Genomic DNA, 18,692 nt, shown 5'->3' with positions numbered 1-18,692 from the left:
TTCAGAGGGGAACAGATAATAAGCAGAGAATTCAGCTGGCTATATATATTCTTAGCAGATTTGAATGATGTCCTGACACAGGTCCTTGTCAAATGTTTGGGATTTGATAGGGTTTTTTCTCCCATTTGAGTCATACTCAGAAGCAGACATCTTGGAGGGGGAAAAAAACACATGGAGCGGGACAGTAAGTACCACAGGAGATATGTCACAGCCTATAGAACAGGAATAAACCAAACTGGCAGGACTAGACAGGTTCCTTTGGAATACAGAGTGAGGTTACTGGCCTCTGCAAGGCCATGTGAACTCAGATAAGAAGTGAATTCTCAAGTGCTGGTCCTTGAGATGGCCAAGGAAGAGAACAAAAGGGAAGCTGGCTGCACAGATTACAGTATTCTGCTGACATCCACATAAGACACTGTTTTACCTTTATGAAAGAAATTTATTCTCGTCTAATAGTAATATAATAACATAAAAGTAATATAATAATATCATGGAGACTTTTCTTTGGTGAGCGGTCAGATTTTCTTCAAATCCATATCTTGCTCCAAACCACAATCAACAGTACGGGGAAGTTTTTCTGTTGTGTTGTAAACTCAAAATTCTGTTCAATATATCTATTCCATAAAATTATGTATATTCCCAATTGTGAATATCTTACATTGATTATTTTTTCCTTTTATGCCTAATAATATTTGAGTGAACTTTATTTTATGTTTCCATACCATCTGGTACTGCAGGGAGGAAAGACAGAATAGACTGCTGAGTTTGTGGCTTGCCTAGACTCCTGACTCTTCGTTAAAATCACTTTACCTTTGTATCTTCTGCTGGGTCTCATGGTTATGCTTTGCTGTGTTTCTCTCTCCTCTTTATTGTGACCTTCTAAACCATTCTCAACATCCTTCTTTTCCCTTTTATCACATGTCCAACATACCGTTTTCCCCTCACTCCAGTCTCAGACAAATTCCCAAATGGATGGGGAAAGTCAGTTCATCTCTGTGACCTCTGTGGAACTTTGGTAACTACCAGGAACTTGGAGTGAAGTACTGAGATTTTTCATGTTGGCTGCCATGTACCATTATAATAGCTTTTGCACATGAAAGCATTCACTTCACTTGTATTTCAATATTTACTGAAAGAGAACTTTGGAATTTTATAACAATTACATAGAAAACAAAGCGTCTTGCTCTTTTGGGGGTTTTTTATGCTCTGTAAATTTATTTTTTTTCAATATTAACACAGTGTTGAATAAAATTCAATACACCCCATCACCTTTGTATCTCTACTTTGTTTCTTCTGCAGATGACATTTCATTAAATGAAAACAGTAACAAAGCTCCAGTAATGATGTCATTAAGATTTGCTTCATTTGTATTCTATTCTTTCTCTCAAAGGTTTTCCCAATTTTGCTTTCAAATAAATCTTGAATCAAAAGTAAACACTCTAATCCAGCAACAGACTAGCTTTGTGCAGAAATACAATTTTTAAACAAAACCTCCTTCAAGAAACAGATTGAAATCACTGCTGAATAGAAACTAATACATTCATAGTGGTCATAAGAATGCAGAAAATTCTACTGTGTAATCCTTCAGAGAACAGAACCTCTCAGTCATGAACAAAAGAGATTAACTTTGTGATCGAAGATTTTTTATAAAGCTTAAGGCAAGTCAATTTTATTATGGATTTGCCCTTTCCAAAGAATCAGTAGATTCTGGTACCTGGTGCAATTACTTAAAATGGCTCAAGGCTTAAACCCAAATAAAAGGCAGATAGTTATCAGTCACTTTTAATGTGATAAACTGAATGCACTTTAAAAAGTAGACTAATTCACTGAGTGACTGAATCTGACCACTTACATGTGTTTTTGGGACCACAAGTCCTGTAGAAGTGAGGTCAACCACCAGGCCAAGTAGAGGAGAGAATCCCTGCTGGAGTCACATCTGGTTTTTGTCATCAAATCACTTGCACAGTGTGAGAAAATACAACCATCTGCCTGAACTAGAAGTAAGCTGCTGAGTCAGAGTCCTAATATCAGTTCTCTCTCTTATGGACTTTTGAGGTTTGTGGTTTTTCATCCGCTAAAAACCAGATTTCTAAACAAGTCTTGCTAAATCCAAGACAGTGGATTTAATCTCTGCAGTAACTGACACAACAGTTACAGCAAACAATTTACATTCCTAATTCAGGCTCTTTTTGGACTTCACATGTGTATAATCCACAACCTGTAATCCAAGGAAAGGGGGGGATAAAAAACCAGCATAAAAAACTGAAGCAGTCAATAAGTGAAAGCCAGTTACAGCATTTCTTACCTTTAGGACCTTTACGACCAATCTCACCAGGGGGACCTTTAAGGCCAGGCAAGCCACGGGGGCCAAGCTGTCCTGGGAAGCCGTTTTCACCAGCAGGTCCTGGAGCACCTGGTGGCCCTGGTCGGCCAGGAAGACCTGGAGCACCAAATTCTGGCCTCCTAAGACTGGCTGCCAGCTGAGCTAGTTGTTCTGCAACAAACAGGGAGATAGAGTTAAGGAGTAAGTGGATTTGAGTGAAGAGATTCCCATGATCACTGAAGAAGAACGTAGTTCTCAACTAACAGACTACACTCCGGCACCTTCCTTTTGTACTATGCTATTTACAAAGTTTATTACATATAAGGTATTATCTTAGGACTACCAGTGGCAAACTGCATAGGCACACTGCACAGAAAAAACTGCAATTTTTTTTCTGAGAAGAAACTCAGCGTTTGCAGACTCAAATTACTTAGATGTATATAGTTTATTTAGAAATGTCCTTATAATTTTATATATTAATTTCAATCATCTAGTAAGAAACTCATTAAATTGCTGTCTCTTAAAAGAGTAAATATCTCTCTTCATTACTACGTGTTAATCCTGTCAAGATCCATTTTTGCAAGAAGGAAACAGTATGAGCACAGTCACGTATGTTGCCTAGTAAGTGCAGGCCTTCTTTTTCAGAGGAAAGAAACCCTCAAACTGGTGCTCAGGAGCTCAGGTTTGATAAATAATTGAACACTTTATGTTAAACTTTTCTCAAGGTAAATCAGCAGGACCTTTGCTCTTAATTAGGCACAGAATCAGCTTACCATTCCAAGGAATGGTCTATGCTGGCTATTCCCTTTTGCTTCTCCCCTTTCAGGCCACTGCTCTAACAGCATAAAAGCAGTCCTCTCCTTAATGTTTCTGTTCTAAACTTCAAATTCATCTTCCAAGCATGCCTTAGAAATAACTTACTCTGGATACAGCCACATACAACTCCGTATGACATTTGCTTTAAAATCTGCAGGACTCGGAAAGACTTTTTGTGTCCACATGTTATTTTGTGTCCACAACCAAGAAATATTAAGATTGTGTGGGACAGGGCTCATGTGGGATAGGATCTAAATTAAATAGGAATTACAGCCAGCAACTATACAAGGAAGCCTTGGCATAGCTGTCTGTGTGCAAAGCCTGAGGAGCTGAACTTCATTTACAGTTGTCTTTTAGCTGACAAGGTTCCAAGGACCCTCTTGGATTGAATTCTAGTCCTTTATTTATCTCTTTTTTTTTCTTTTTTTTTCTTTTTTTTTTTTTAACAACAGCATTGACCATTATAGGGGCTCTCAAGAGGGGTACAATGAAAACAGTCTAGATTTTGCCTGTACCAGTGCCTTCACTGCTAATTCTGATGGTTATGAATAAATTCAAACACCAAATGTGATTTCACTATAATCCTCCTCAATATTACTGTGTCTTTCAAGAGACCACTTTAAAAGGCTTTTTTATCCTATTTATAGAACGTTTTTTAAGAAATACCCTGTTTGGCAATATCAAGAACAGTGATGACTACTGAGAATTTTTGGATCATGAGCAGCATTTTCACTCTGGTAAACTCTTAACATTACAATAGCATAATATCCCAAAGGGCATCTTCAAGAGCAAGTACTGAAAAGTTTCTTTTGTGCTTACATGGCAGCATAAATTTTTAAACACAGTAAATCACATGCACCCAACTATATTAGAAAAGTTTCAGATTTCTGTGTGTGTCACAAACTCAGCAAATATAATTAGGATTTTGAGCATCTGCCTATTGCTTTAATTTTATGGTATGTTATCTCGAGAAAGCCTCTCTCTGCACTCCACTTTTTTTTACCTATTTTTCACAGTTTGTTTGCTGCAATCTAGTAGACTGTGAGTACAAAATGCTAAAATCTTTCAGTGAGGCTGTGTACTTTTATGTACATAAATGCAGCAAGCGATTTGAATACAAAACGCATGTATGCAATAGTATGGAATCAACAGGTAGTTCAGTGAGGCTACAAAGTATGTATAAATAAGGGACTTTCTCATACTGTGCCTACATTCACACCTGGGAAGATTTTCAGCTAGGTCCCCTGCTGAGGCCATGCAATTCGTTCTGGATAAGAGCGGGAAAATCTTGGTTGCCTCCACAGCAATAGATTATTCTAATTAAATGCACCAGAAACATGAAATACTTTTTAGCATATTTACCTTGCATGACTCTCATGCAAACCTGCTTAATGTGCTGATCGGTGGGCTCTTTTCCCTAGGATTTAAAAAAAATAATAGATTTAAAAAACCAGTTGATATCACAGTAAAACTTATAAGTGTGCCTGATGCAAAAAAAATGTTGGCCAGTTGTCATGGTTTAAGCCCAGCCAGCAACTAAGAACCACACAGTCATTCACATACTGCTCCCACGCCAGTGGGATGGAGGAGAGAATTGGTAGAGTAAAAGTGGAAAACTCATGTGCTGAGAAAAAAAGCTTTAATAAATAGAGAGTAAGATGGAGGAAAAGGTGTTGGAAGAAGAAGGGAATAAAGAAAAAGAAGAAAATAAAATCTAAGAAAGACAAGTAATACAAATTAAAGCAATTGCTCATCACCTCCCACCAACTTTCTCCTGAATTTATTGCTGAGCATGACGCCATAAGATATGGGACGTCCCTTTGGTCAGTTGGGGTCAGCTGTCCTGGCTGTGTGCCCTCCCAGTTTTTTGTGCATTTCCAACCTTCTCACTGGCGGAACAGTGTAAGAAACAGAAAAGGCTGTGATGCCATGTAAACATGGCTTGGGAGTAACTAAAACATCATAGAATAGCTTGTGTTGGAAAGAGCCTTTGAAATCATCTCATTCCAACCCCTCCATCCCCCCCTGCTCAGGGGCCCATTCAACCTGGCCTTGAACACTTGCAGGGATGGGGCATCCACAGCTTCTCTGGGTAACCTGTTAGTACCTCACTGTTCTTACAATGAAAAATTTCTTCCTAATATCTAATCTGAATCTATGCTTTTGCTTTGAAGCCATGACCCCTTGACCTATTCCCTTCAGTGTGCTGTAAAGACTGTTTTCAGCACAACTCCAAAGCATAAGCCATATAAGACACTATAAAGAAATTCAACTCTCTGCCAACCAAAATCAATCCACCTGTCACTAAAGAATGTTCCAGTTCCTGCAAGTGCAACTATTCCAGCTGATGTCAATTTGACCAGCAAGGTAAATATTGTGAGTGAGACACCTTTGTGTCAAACATTGTTTTATGCACACTACGGGGGTGGGGCAGGCATAAGGAAACAGAGCTGAACTGAAAGCTGAGGACCCAAGGACCCATCTGTATATAACCCTAAGATTTCTCCGGTGTACAGATGTGTTTGATGAGAGGTGATGTGGCATTTCAGTTTTGCATGCGAACACATCTCCTGATGCAAAACAGGGAGTGATGTGAGTGACAGGCAAGAGTTCAAAAGATACCAATTACATGAAAACAGTACTTACAGCTGGACCTTCACTGCCAGGCAGACCTGGGGCACCCTGTTCACCCTGCAAGCCTCGTGGTCCAGGGGAGCCTCGGGGCCCTTCCATGCCAGGCAGTCCACGACTTCCCTCAGGCCCACGGGAACCAGGGTCTCCAGGATTACCAACCTGACAATGAAAGAGTGAAATTTCAATGGACTGCTATACTAGTTAGAATCATTCTGACATATCAAAATGGTGACAGGAGCTATTCACAAATGCAAAGCAATGAGTGCTGGAATGTACAGTTGTTGAACAGCTTCTTTTTAGGTAAGCTGCTGGAGTCAGGGGTTGGGTGATTTATAAGAGGTCTGTATTCATCAGTTGAAGGGGTGAAGTTGAAAAATAATATATTCTGTCAAATGAGCATTAACAGTGACATGGTCAAGATGGACTTTTTGTCAAAGAACAGAACTGTAGTAACTTGGTTTCTACTTCTCCCCTCATGCATGTCAACATGCAACATTTCTACACATTAAGTGACTCTTAAGTTACAAAAATTCCAGTTCCCCCCTTGCTCCAAATGCCTTTCATTCCCTTTTGTATAGAGTACCACAGTATGACTCTCTATCATCTAGCCCCAGGCTGTTTGGGAACACACAAACCTGTCAGAGCCAGAGCTAGTTCAGTGCCTGTGCTTGAATTTGCTGGCAGAGGGGAAGGAACATCCTCACACAAACTGATGTTGACAAACTGCCTGAATGAATGCAATGACCCTTTATTTCAGGAACAAATTTAAGCCTGGGAAGGAGGAAGCGGTGGGCAGAATGTGTTTTTAAGATTTGTTTCACTTCCCATTATCCTGCTCTGATTTTGATTTGTAATAAATTCAGTTAATTTCCCCAGGTCAAGTCTCTTTTGTCCATGACAATAACTGGTGAGTGATCTCTCCTTGCCATTACCTTGACCTACAAGCCTTTTGTTATATTTTCTCTCCCCTTACGAACTGAGGAAGGGGATACAGTGGCCTTGGTGGGCAGCCGGTGTCCAGCCAGGATCAAAGCACCACACTTATTTTCAATATACGTTACTTTACTGCTGTTAATCAATAGTAGTGCTAACTAAGGGGGAAAACAAACAAAACCAAACAAAACTCCAAAACAAACAAACAAACTCACAAAACCCAAAATAAGCAGCAAAAAAAAAAGAATTCTGTACACTCACAACTTCCAAAATCTACAGGGAGGGGGTGGGATGGAGGGGAAGCGCAATACCCTCTGAAAGAGATGCTAAAGAGGAAATTAAATTACTCAACTGTGGTATCAGCTAAATCCACAAGATGGAGCCATTTCGGTTCCATCTGGGCTGCATCTCAGTCAACTGATAGCTGTCTCCGTTAGAAAGAAACCGAACAAACATGCTTCAAAAGCTGTATCAAGAAGGCAAGAAAATTGCCTTTATGGACTGTACAACCAGGAAACCATCATTCCTTTCTTCCCCAGCCTGGTGAATTATCAGGCTGCCTGATGGATTACTAATACCTGTGTAGATACTCACTAGGACAAGCACTCGAGGGTATCATCAAGACAAGAGGATTTTAAAAAACTAGGTGGATAAAATTATGGATTTCTCCTCTCTTCTTCATGTCCTTCTTGTAGGATCTTGGTGGGCAGTAAACACTCTTCAGCTTTCACTTGCTTAACCCCAAAGTTGCCCAGACCACTAAGAACACAGAGCTTTTTTGTTACGCTCAGTCTCAGTTCCCTGTGGGCAGAACTGTTGGTGTTTTAGTATCACAGCCCATACTATCAGATAATGTAACAATCCCATTCTTCAGTGATCCTGAAATAAAAGAATGAGTCCAGCTCTCAAATTATTTTTCTTATGTGACATACAAGCTTCTGCTCACCTTTCCAATCAAAGTTATCATTTTGCTATTACAAAGAATAAAAAAAAAAATAGGAATCTGGGCCACAAATACTTCTGATTTCACAGACCTCGCAATCCTCCTGCCAGCTTTTTTACAGTGTAAATATTACAGGTTGCATGCAGTCACTGCACTGAGCCTCCTCTCTACACAACACCAGCTGTAAAAAGAGTGCATTCATTTTCTTAAAAAAATATATTTGTTGGCCAGAAAACTGCTGCTGAATGATGCTTCTCTTTTGTGGATTTGGAATTCAGGAAATTAATTCCCTTCCAAAGCAAATTCATTTTAATATTGACTGTATTCAAAATTTAAATAGAAGAAAAGCTGTTGAAACTCACGCAATCTAGTTGTGATAAAGAGCTCAGCTTGTTATTTGCATTATTTTTTTCTTAAATCAGAAAACCATCTATCTGACCCACTAGTTCTCTGTATTTCTGTAACAATGCTATTCGTCATACTTACAGCTCCCTTTGCTCCCGGTAATCCCATGTCACCCTGAGCAAAAATAAGACAAACTATGTTAGAAGAGGGTCTCCATTACCACAGACATTACAAATGTAGTAAATTTTTTTCACTATAAAAAATGTTCACATATTTAGTTTATTTATGCAAAATTGCACCACAAATTAATTACAATTTCTTTAAAAATAAAAATTGAATTTCAGGGATTTTTTCGCAAAATGTCTTTCTCAAAAGCATTTCATTAAGGTGCAAATGAGAAGGCATGTTTGCTATAATTGGTTTTGTATTGCTTATCTTGGACTTAGATACATGGCTCTAACCACAACACACAGCTACAGAACAGGACAAGCTTAGATAGCATATTGCTTGTAAACCCTTAGAGGAAGTATTATTTAATCAGAATTTTATAGTTTGACAGAGCTATGGATATTGGTGTTGTTAGCCCAGACAAAACTGCAACAGAAACCTGGCAGGTGTCTGCCTAATGTGCTGTGAAGAAACCAAATCCCTAGAAGCTGCTATTCCCAGCAACTTTTCTCATTTAAACAACACCAAGATCCCTCTGTCGCTGACTGAGAATAGCAGTCCCACTGTTCTGGAGGTTTTAGTTTTCCCTCTGAATCACAAAAGAAAAGGTTTCAAAATACTGTAATCACTTCGGAAATTGATTAATGAAAACATCAAAGAAAAGGAGTTACTCTTTGAGAGATTCCCAAAAACTGTGTTTTCTCCATTCCTAAATGCCATTCATGAAATAATTGGTTTCTAAAGGTTTACAAAGGTCCCTTTACCTGTTAATGAATATGACATAAAGGAAATATAAATAACAACTGTTATCAGTTTAAAACCAGACTATCTAGAAACACACTTAGACAACCCATAGCATTGCTTCCTGCAATCTGTACAGTGATTGTAAAGCTCAACTGCTAGCTCACCTAGGATATCCAGCTAATGAGGACTCTTAATTAAAAGTCTTTCACAATTGCAAAGTTTAAGGAAAAATGCTCATTTCCAGCACATAACCTGGCTACCATTTTTTAAATAGGGAACATTTTACTTCCTTTAGAAAGATCAAGTTTTTGCTTTGCTGAATGGGGCCTCACAGGACTAGTGTGTTTCTCTTTCTGGAGGAAAACAAACCCTCTTTACCCAAGGGCACTACCCATGTGAATTCACAACATGCCATTCTAATATGGTATGTACACACACACATATATATATATCCCTCCAGCAATATCACAGTGCCACAGCCTTTTCCCAGACCATTCTCCCTTTCCCTAAAAGCCAGTTGCAAATCTTATTTCCAAAGATAAAGTCAGTACAAAATATTTCCCTCAAGTTTGAGTTATTAAGGATATTTATTAACTCTGCCCCTGTTTCAACTGAATTAAACTACCTCCTCATCCTCACTGCTTTAAACATCAAGAATTTATCTGTGTGTGCACATATATTCATATATAAACACTTAATCTGTCTCTACAAATGTATCCATGTTTATATATACACACACATACAGCCTTCCTGCAAGGCAGTCTGAACTATATTATACACCTAATAGAACATGTATATTTTAGAGTGCTTTTCAAATAGCAAGAACAGAGTGACTAGGCCAACAGAACTGCTCCAGTTGGTATAAAACTGAAATGTGACTTTCAGTGATGAAACCATATGCTTGAAGCACTCCAACAAAGTCTTAATTTACAACAACAAAATATTATATCAGGTAAAGAAAAAAATAACATCTTACTAAGTCACCCTTTTCTCCTCCATCTCCTTCTGCTCCAGGTGCACCCTATATCAAAGAAAGACACACTGTCAGTCTTCAGATTAGTCAGCATAATGTACTGTGGCATTTAGTAGAGTGACTTTAATGTTCCATGATTTTTAACATGACTTACTTGTTCACCCTTAGGTCCTGGCTCACCCACTGAACCCTAGAAGGTTAAAGATTGAAAATTAAAAAAAAAAAAAAAAAGGCATTCAGAATTTCAAACTCCAGGTTCAAAAGCATACTAAACGTTCTTCAATCCTCCCTACAATCTAGCATCAATGCAAGAAACCTTTAAAGCTGTGAATTTTTGAGAATGACAATGAAAGCACTTAAATCTTACTGTGTAATCTAGCTGACAGACTACAAGTATGGAACTAGTATGGAACATATAATCCACTGCCACATTGGACAGTACAGATTCTGACTGTTAAACTGTGAATCTCCCCTTTATGTGACAGATGCTCTTGGCAGCTGCTACAGCTCTGCTCTGCACATTGGTTAGAAGCTACAGGTAAAAAATCCAGCAAGTGTATTGCTTTTTCTAGCACTATTATGTGTTCCATATTGCTGTAGGCTATACTAGCCCGTCTAATGGGGATAAGCAGAGAGACACCCACAAATGCAGTCACAATCTTGTCTTGCTTGCTGTTTAATTCTCAATGTTTTTTAGCAAAATTGTGTCTAGAAGTTTGACCATTGCAGTCAAAGCTGAAGGGCTTGTGTCTTAAAGCTGATGTTCCATTTTTTTTTAAATAATAACATTTTTATGTTCCATCTTAGAATTCTGCAACAAAATGTACCTGTGCGGACAGGCAGGAACCAAAGAGGAATAAATTAATGACCTGATTCATTTCAAACATACATAATTTGTTTCTATGCTAAAATTATTTATTTTGTAGAACATTGTATAGTTTAAGAAAAAGTATTTGTGTTCTGTTAGAAAAGCATTCACATCACCCTTAATGGTCTTTAAGTCTGTGCATGTTCAAACATATGCATTCCAAAAGAACTGTAACTGTGCATGAAGTTTGGGTTTTTTCTAAAACAGAGATACAGCATTTTCTCTCCAATTTCAGAGAGTCATTTATTTCATATAACATATAAGCACACAGACTGGTCTGACATTTATAATTTAATGAATTCAGACGTTCTCATGTTCTTGAGAATGAAGAGCCAACACTAAATTATTCACAAAGCTAAACAGCATAAATCACAGAACTATTTAACATTCTGACTTTGTCAAACAACACTGAAACTATTTTGTCTGTTCTCAACATTGTGCCTTACAAATGTTTTCCAATTACTCACACAAAAAAGACATTGATTTCCAACCTAACATCATTTGGAAGATTCTTTTTCTCCACTTACTCTTCTTTAAGGCAATAAAACTGCAAATAGATAAGGCTGACATAAGAGAATCTATTGCTTTTGGAAACCTTGGCCTGTAATGTTTGCATTAGCAAACATAAAAATCACAGCTGAAACTATCTGAATCTATTCTATATTGACTCCCAAAATTTCAAAGGAGATAATAAGGCAAGATGTCAAACTATGAAAACACCCACTTTTCTTGACATACTGTTTATCTACTTGCAAAAATCGCTCTCAAATCATATCCAAAAATTGTCTGCAAAACTGTCAGCATGAACCAAAACTGTACTAGGGGCTACTTTAACTATTTAGCAGCATAAAGGATTGTGTTCCAGTGCCAAGGTCTGGCACTTGGCTTGGTGCCAAGCCGAAGTTTAGCTTTACTAAAATAGACAGAACCAGAGTGTCTAAAACCAATTCAAAATATGTGAATCAGAAACAGTGAACCCTGCATTCAAATTTTGTCAAATTTCACTTTTACATTTTACTTCAATAAAAACACTTTTGATGATAATTTCTTTGGTGATGTTTCATTCTTTAAGTAGTCATCACTTGCATGTTGACAAGGTGTCAGCGGATAGTACCCAATATTTAACAGATTTGGAATCAAAAATGACTACTGAAATATCAAATTTGTGAGTTCTGATGGCTTCTGACTGCTATTTACATGAGTTCTTATCATGCACATATAGCTTACAACAGAACTTCATAGGACCGATCCCAGTGTAGAAAACCATGAAGCTTTGAAATCAGAAAGGGAAAAAATGTTGCCTCAGTCAGGAACTTACTCCTCACAGGGGCTGACCCAAAGACTAGGGTTAACAAGCTACAGATACCAAAATCTTTCCAAACTCTGACAAGGTTGTTTGCCTCTGTATAAGACTGATGCAGTTGCAAGAGCTGAAGGGAAGAGGAAGGATAAAGTGGCACAGTGCTCTCCAGGCTTGACTTGGAATACATACTGCAGATCAGTGCTGCTTGCAAAGCTGCAGCCATGCTAAGCCTGACCCAGAAAATTCACTCCAGCCTCCATGCAATTGAAGAAAAAAAAATATGAATGAAGGATACAAGTGGATGCTTGTGTAAAACCAGGAAAGCTAAAAAGCAATCACAGGATGAGACAATTGCTAGCATATACTTTTGGACTTCAAGGTACTTGCAGAGGGCATTAACCTGACCCTAGGATTTTAAAAAAGCTCCAGGCATAACTTACTGTCATCTGCCAGTTAGATAAGCAGACACCTGAATCTCTCTGGGTCTATATACAGCATCTACGTTCTGCTTTTTATCCTGAAGGTCCAGACCCTTTATACAGCAAATGACGAAAATCAGGCACCTTTGGATGGACGTTGTTAGCACTTCAACAAAGACTATTTATTTTCCTTCCACATTTGTTTACTCAGGTACCTTCAATCTCCCTCTGAAGAATTCTAAAGTGTGAATCGTTACCAATCTAACGAAAAGAGACTGCTCTATGTCAATACTTACATTTGACTAGAAACGTGTTCCTGATCTCAGCATTAAAACAAAACCAAACAAACATGAAAAAATTCCTCAACAGCATCAAAGACTTCGAAACTTATTTTTAAGTACCTGAGCAGCTTCTAAAAACTGCTGAAAACAAGTGTGAGCCCTGTCTAGCAGCCCTGTTATGTACACTGGGAGCACACCAGGGGCAGGATTGATTACTCTGTTCAACTAAGACATCCATAGTAGTGATACCTATCTCTGACCAGGAGTCCTGTACTTCCTTGATTTTCAGTGGAAAGTAAGAGGCACTTTACAAGTGTAATTCATTTAATACTAAAGTAGATGCCTCAAGTAAGAAGGATGAAACAGTATAGAACTGACTATTTCTGTAACCAATACCTCTGAATTTTGGTGAGTGAATTCTATTCTCTGCAGCCTCCTAATCCAAGCTAAGAAACATTTTTGGGTTTATGTACTGTCTTCACTGATATTTATTGAGCAAAGAAAGATATCCTCTGCAGTTATGTGAGACTACCAGGACCAAGTTCTTCCCTTCCCAAAAAATACTGGAAGAAGTAATTATACAGGTATTATTTCAACCGCAGACTAGGTCTGAAGTTCAAAGCTCTATAGTGACCAGAGATCTTGACTCACAATTTCAGATCTGGCTGTCAATGATTTGCTATATGATTTAGGTCTTTAAATGATTCACACACTTTATGAGCTACAAGTAGTTAATGGGTACCTAGAGCATCACTTTCAAGCAGTTAACACATGTACATGCACAGGAAGAAAACAGACATTAATTCATATAAAAACTGAAAACAGTGCTCAAACTGTTGTGTTTACTCCTGACATCAAACTACCACCTGGATGTAAGTGTTCATTTCTTACCCGGTCACCCTTACTACCAGGTAGGCCTGGAGGACCAGGCAGTCCAGGAAGTCCAATATTACCCTGGGGACCCTGTGAAAATAAGTCAAGGATGTAAATTTAGCCAATCTGGTTAAGAATGAACAACTAAAGGTCATACCCTGACAAGCAGATGGGGCAAAACCTTATTCCCAGAACAGACTTAGTTTGATGAAAGAGGATTATCTGATGCAAATAGAGTTGATCCAAAGTACAGCACTTCAAACAGCATTTTATTATGAATTTATTGCTCATAATCAGAACAGAAATGGCTTACAGGGTTTTCTACCCTCCAGTCCCCCAGTGACAGTCTGGTTTTCTTAAAAATACTTCCCAAGATCTTGCAGTCTGCGATCTGTGCATTCCTCTGTAACAGTAGGCTCTTTCAGCCAAGATCTCCCCAGCTATGCTTCTGAATGATACTGTGTAAACACTGCTGGAGCTCTGGTAAAAGGTGGCATTCATAATCTGCTCCATTCATTATTTTCATGTAGCTGTTAGCAGAAGGCCGGTTTTCACTGCTCTGGTTCCCAAGTATACACAGCCCACACAGGACTGCGCAACTCAGTTTTTCATATCCTATGATTTATGGGTTTTTTTAAGAAGATGTCACACACATCTCCATATCCCTTTCTCTAATATTAGCACAGTCACAGAGGACTGAAAAAGAAACTCAACCGTCACTGGTTTCAATGCTCTTTCTGGTACCCTGCATGGATAAACGGGTAAGTGTAGTTCCAGATGATACCACAGTTCCTTGGAAGTAAACATGAGCACTGAACATGGAAAAAAAAACTGCTTACCAATTTCCCTGGTAAACCTGGAGGACCCGCAGGACCTGGCTCCCCTCTGCTACCCTGATAGGAGATAGGAAAACATTACTTTCTGAAATATTTTCTGTGAACAAGGAATAAAGTATCTTTTTTTTTTCTTGTTTAGTGAATTAAACTACCTAGGAGTTGGTTTTAAACTTCTGTTTACTAGAGCAAAAATATCACGTGCATTAAAAACAGTGAAAACATTTTTAGTTAACAGTGGCATTTAATATTTAGTTGACATTAAATGATTCGACTAACTCATTCTGCTGAGTTATTATGCACAATGAAGTTCCCTTCATGGAATCACAGCTGAGAGCTACCTGTTGCAAACATATTTACCTCACTAAGACAACTGCACACTCAGCTTCAGGCTTTTGCTAAGTTTCATCAACTGAACTCCTAAATGACCATATACTTAAAAGCTTGTGATCCCACATGAACAATGGACAAATGTGAAAAGTGTATGCAAAATTCATTCTTAACAAACTCATTTAGGTTCCAAAAAAAAAAGGCTAGACTGTTACAGGGACGGTTTACCTTTAAAAATCCCCCTTCATATTAGTGATAAGCATAAATATGCATTTCACTGGATCTTTATATCTTCACTTGAGACATGTTTATCCATTCAGATCATCATATTCACATTAGTGTAACAAATCCACCTCTTTGTGCGTGCATTTGAATATATGCTCTGGCTAAACTTGATATTGAGTTAAATTTTCAAAGACTTTAAATGTTTTTTTGAACTAAAGTACCTTTTTCAAATGGTTTTGTCTCTTATGATTAAACCTTTCAGAACATCTCAGTAAGTTTTATACCTCTGCTCTCACCTGTACAGATATATTCCTGTCCTAACACAAGCCTAAGTGTCACTTGAGACAGTTTTCTTACTTCCACTGTGTGAATATATAAGGGGTATTTGCTATAAAAGCAACCTATCAAGAATTAAGGTTATTAGATACATAAGTAGATAAACAGTTATATATACAAGTTTCTAAATTATATATATATATATTTACATATTTATATATGTAACTCACAAAAATGTGAATAAACTCATGTTTATTCATTATTATATAAACAAACTCATGTTTATTTATTATGTGAATAAGCATTCTAGTGCTGTATACACCAGAAAATTTAAAATATAGATTTTTTTTCATAATAAGAAAAATATTGTGATGTACTGAACAATAAAAGAAGATGGCAGACATGGCCTTTTGCACCAGGTCATAAATGCAATGACAGCTTCTCACACAAGCTTAGGAAAACTAACTCTACAATTTAAGAAATAATTAGGTATCCTGGAGAGATCACAGAAGAAAACATAAATAGGCTTTTCAATTAATTTCCTTCAAAATATTCTATGGTGTTAAAAAAATTATTTTTTAAAGTACTTTGAATAATTTCTAGGAGTTTTTTTAATGATAAAAAAGACAAGAAAAAGAAGTCTCATGAATCACCTTTATCTTACATCCCAGAAGATGCATTAAACTTTTATTTAGTCAAATAATTCTGTACTGTGCCTCTGACCTGGAATACGAATATATTTCTGATGCAGGAAAGAGGATTAAAATTATGATCAGCATTAGAAATTTGTTTTTTAATATATGTCATAACAACCATTGCTATACAGTGATAAAACAAAAGCAATATCACCTTCCACAGAGTTAAAATAATATAATAAGCCTCTTGAGTACATCAAAGGTTCTGCTGGTCATACAAAAGTCAAGAAAAATCTTCCATTGCATTTTAAATGGAAAAAAAAAAAAATCGATTGTCAAGTATATATCACAGGCATTTGTCAAACACATTGCTTTTCTAGGTGGTTTCAAAGGTTAGTATGCGGAAGATTGGAATAAAAATGCATAGAATTTCCCGTAAACATTGGCGATATGTCTGTCAGTACAGATTACCTCAAACTAAAGACCACCACTGCAAGATGTGCAGTTTTGTTTTAGCAAGTAATAGATAAACTGCAGTCCAAAGAACAACCAGGAATCCTGGTGGCCCATGGCACTACTAGAAAGACTGCAAAGCTTCCTCCAAGTTTTACCTGACTGAAATGGTCCTAGGATAAGATTTACACTGGGCTAGTTACTTGTGATTCCCTTCATAGTGGATGAAGAAAAAAAGGCATCTTAAGATGTCTTCACATAAATATTTAAAGTACCTCACAAGTCCTGTTCCTAGAAGTATCTAAGTTTTCTTCACAGCCTATAGGAGGGTTTCTGTAATAACTGGTTCAGCTGTTGACATCTGTACTTGGTCAGATGAAATGTTCCTCTGTGCTGTAAGTCACTCATAGGCAGTTTTGCCATGCCCTCAGTTCACCTTTCTTACACAACAGCCTCTGTATAACAGTGCATAGTTTCAGGCCACCCACAAATCAATGGGCATCTTACACTGGCTTTAACAAAAAGACAACCAGAATCTGTATGATTTCATACAATTTTAACACTAGTTTAGAGTGAGCTGAGACAGACTGACTTTGAAACACACTGGTAAAAGTTCTACGCCTTTAACAGCATGCAGACTATCACTACACATAGCCCCTGAAGAACTGCAAAGCTTGGTCACTGCCTACAGGTTGTTTCAGCCCATGGTGTTAGACTGAGTAGACCACAAGCACGTTCCAGGACTGCTCTGGTACTTTAATAGCGAAGATAACTGATTTCTGTTAAGTACACTATCACTTAGCGTTTGAGCATTGCTGAGGACAGGGTCATTCTCCCAGTAAGGCACATGTAGAGTGGCAAGTTAACAAAATCTACCTTCCCTTTTTTCCAAGGCAGGATTGCTGGATCAATGAAAGATTTAATGTCTCTCTCACAGTTCTATTAGATCTATATTCAGCCTCTGAATGTAACACACGTAAAAGGACATTACAGGATATACAGCAGACTGTCCTTTAGTTTGTCTGGAATGGTTTTTATCCTCACTGACATCTTGAAGATGATGCTTTTGTAGAATTCTCACAAACAGTTTCAGAATGCCTTCTCATGCTAAATCAGTGCCTCTGGTTTATTGATTTCTTGTTCATCAGTTGAATGGAACAAGAACAAGAATACACCTGAAGTAATTTGCATCTCACTTAGCTGCCCAAATAACTGAAATACTGATCAGAACTGCTTGACAGGTAATCCACAGTGTATATTGTGATAAACTCTTCTCTACTTAAAAAATTGTTTAGTAGTATATGTCATAGCAATTTTAGTACATTCAATAAGAGATATAATTCGACAGGAGATAATTCAATAGAGAATTAAGTTTGTGCAGTGTAAAAAAAATAAAGTACATTTCGGACTTTTAAAAACTTCATATTCAAAGTCTTTAACAAAATGTAACCCATTTATCAATTCTATACTTGTGAGACTTTAACTTACCAAATTTTTTCATATAAAAATCTCAGAGGGATTATTCATTTCAGTTCAAGGATTTATCCACGAAAGTATCAATAGGATTCTTCTTTGACCCTCAGTACAGTATTGAAAAGCATCCAACTAGTATTTGATAGAAGAGTAAATAACCAACTGATTTTCTCTGAGATTTTAAATGTACCATTTCAACTTTCTCATAGTAATAACTAAATTGTACTGCCCTGGATTTTGGTAAGAGCATGTCATCTTTGGAGTGCTTTGGGTACAAGCATCAACGAGCAACAAGTTACTAGCTGCCATTCTCTTCAAAGGTGGTACTCTGGCTAAGTATAGAGGACAGAGACCTTTCATTCTGTATCTACAGTGTTAACTGAAGTCTAGGTTGGTTTTAGTACACTAAGTCCACAACAAATGCAATTTTTACCCAGGTTACTGTTTACACTGCTTAGAAGACAACACTGTGATATTTGCTGACCTCCAGAGGGCTAGCATGCCCAGAAGTCAAAGAAAGTTGTTGTTGGAAGTGGAGGGGTAAACAGACGTAGCAGACAAGAACTTGGCCTCGTTGTTTGGCAAGATAGGGTGGATTGTATGAGAACTGGAGAGACTTGGATCTTATCAGGTTTGTTTGGGGTATGTAGTCTGCAAGTGAGGGAGAAAAAGTGCTATCCTGTACAAACCACACTGTGGAACTGGGCAAGGTCAGAAAGTTTAGCCACATTCGTATAGAGATTTAGGTTTACTGGATAAAAACTGTACCTGGCAAGATGGAAATGCAATTTTTGCTTTTGAGTCTGCCATAAACCATGTAATGCTAGCTAACCCTCCAGCTGTA

The 18,692-nt window shown here is 37.7% G+C and overlaps 1 protein-coding gene across 1 annotated transcript in view; it reads right to left on the bottom strand.

Moving 5' to 3' along the window:
* Positions 1–18,692, bottom strand: part of LOC114070608 (collagen alpha-1(IX) chain-like) — a gene marked incomplete at its 5' end in the record, with an annotated part of 36,389 nt that overhangs the window by 3,111 nt on the left and 14,586 nt on the right. The window contains 9 exons of the mRNA XM_027908126.1: positions 896–944; positions 2,294–2,494; positions 4,502–4,556; positions 5,786–5,932; positions 8,136–8,168; positions 9,883–9,927; positions 10,034–10,069; positions 13,642–13,713; positions 14,463–14,516. Of these exons, the coding sequence (XP_027763927.1) occupies positions 896–944; positions 2,294–2,494; positions 4,502–4,556; positions 5,786–5,932; positions 8,136–8,168; positions 9,883–9,927; positions 10,034–10,069; positions 13,642–13,713; positions 14,463–14,516 (692 nt within the window). The remainder of the gene's footprint in view (positions 1–895; positions 945–2,293; positions 2,495–4,501; positions 4,557–5,785; positions 5,933–8,135; positions 8,169–9,882; positions 9,928–10,033; positions 10,070–13,641; positions 13,714–14,462; positions 14,517–18,692) is intronic.

The sequence above is a fragment of the Empidonax traillii genome, unplaced genomic scaffold (genome assembly GCF_003031625.1).
Source record: "Empidonax traillii isolate 1590-97213 ecotype Southwest subspecies unplaced genomic scaffold, ASM303162v1 scaffold1617:size82245, whole genome shotgun sequence".
Lineage (NCBI taxonomy): Eukaryota > Metazoa > Chordata > Aves > Passeriformes > Tyrannidae > Empidonax > Empidonax traillii.
The sequence above is the reverse complement of the archived record's forward strand: the minus strand, read 5'-3'. Positions and strand labels throughout refer to the sequence as shown.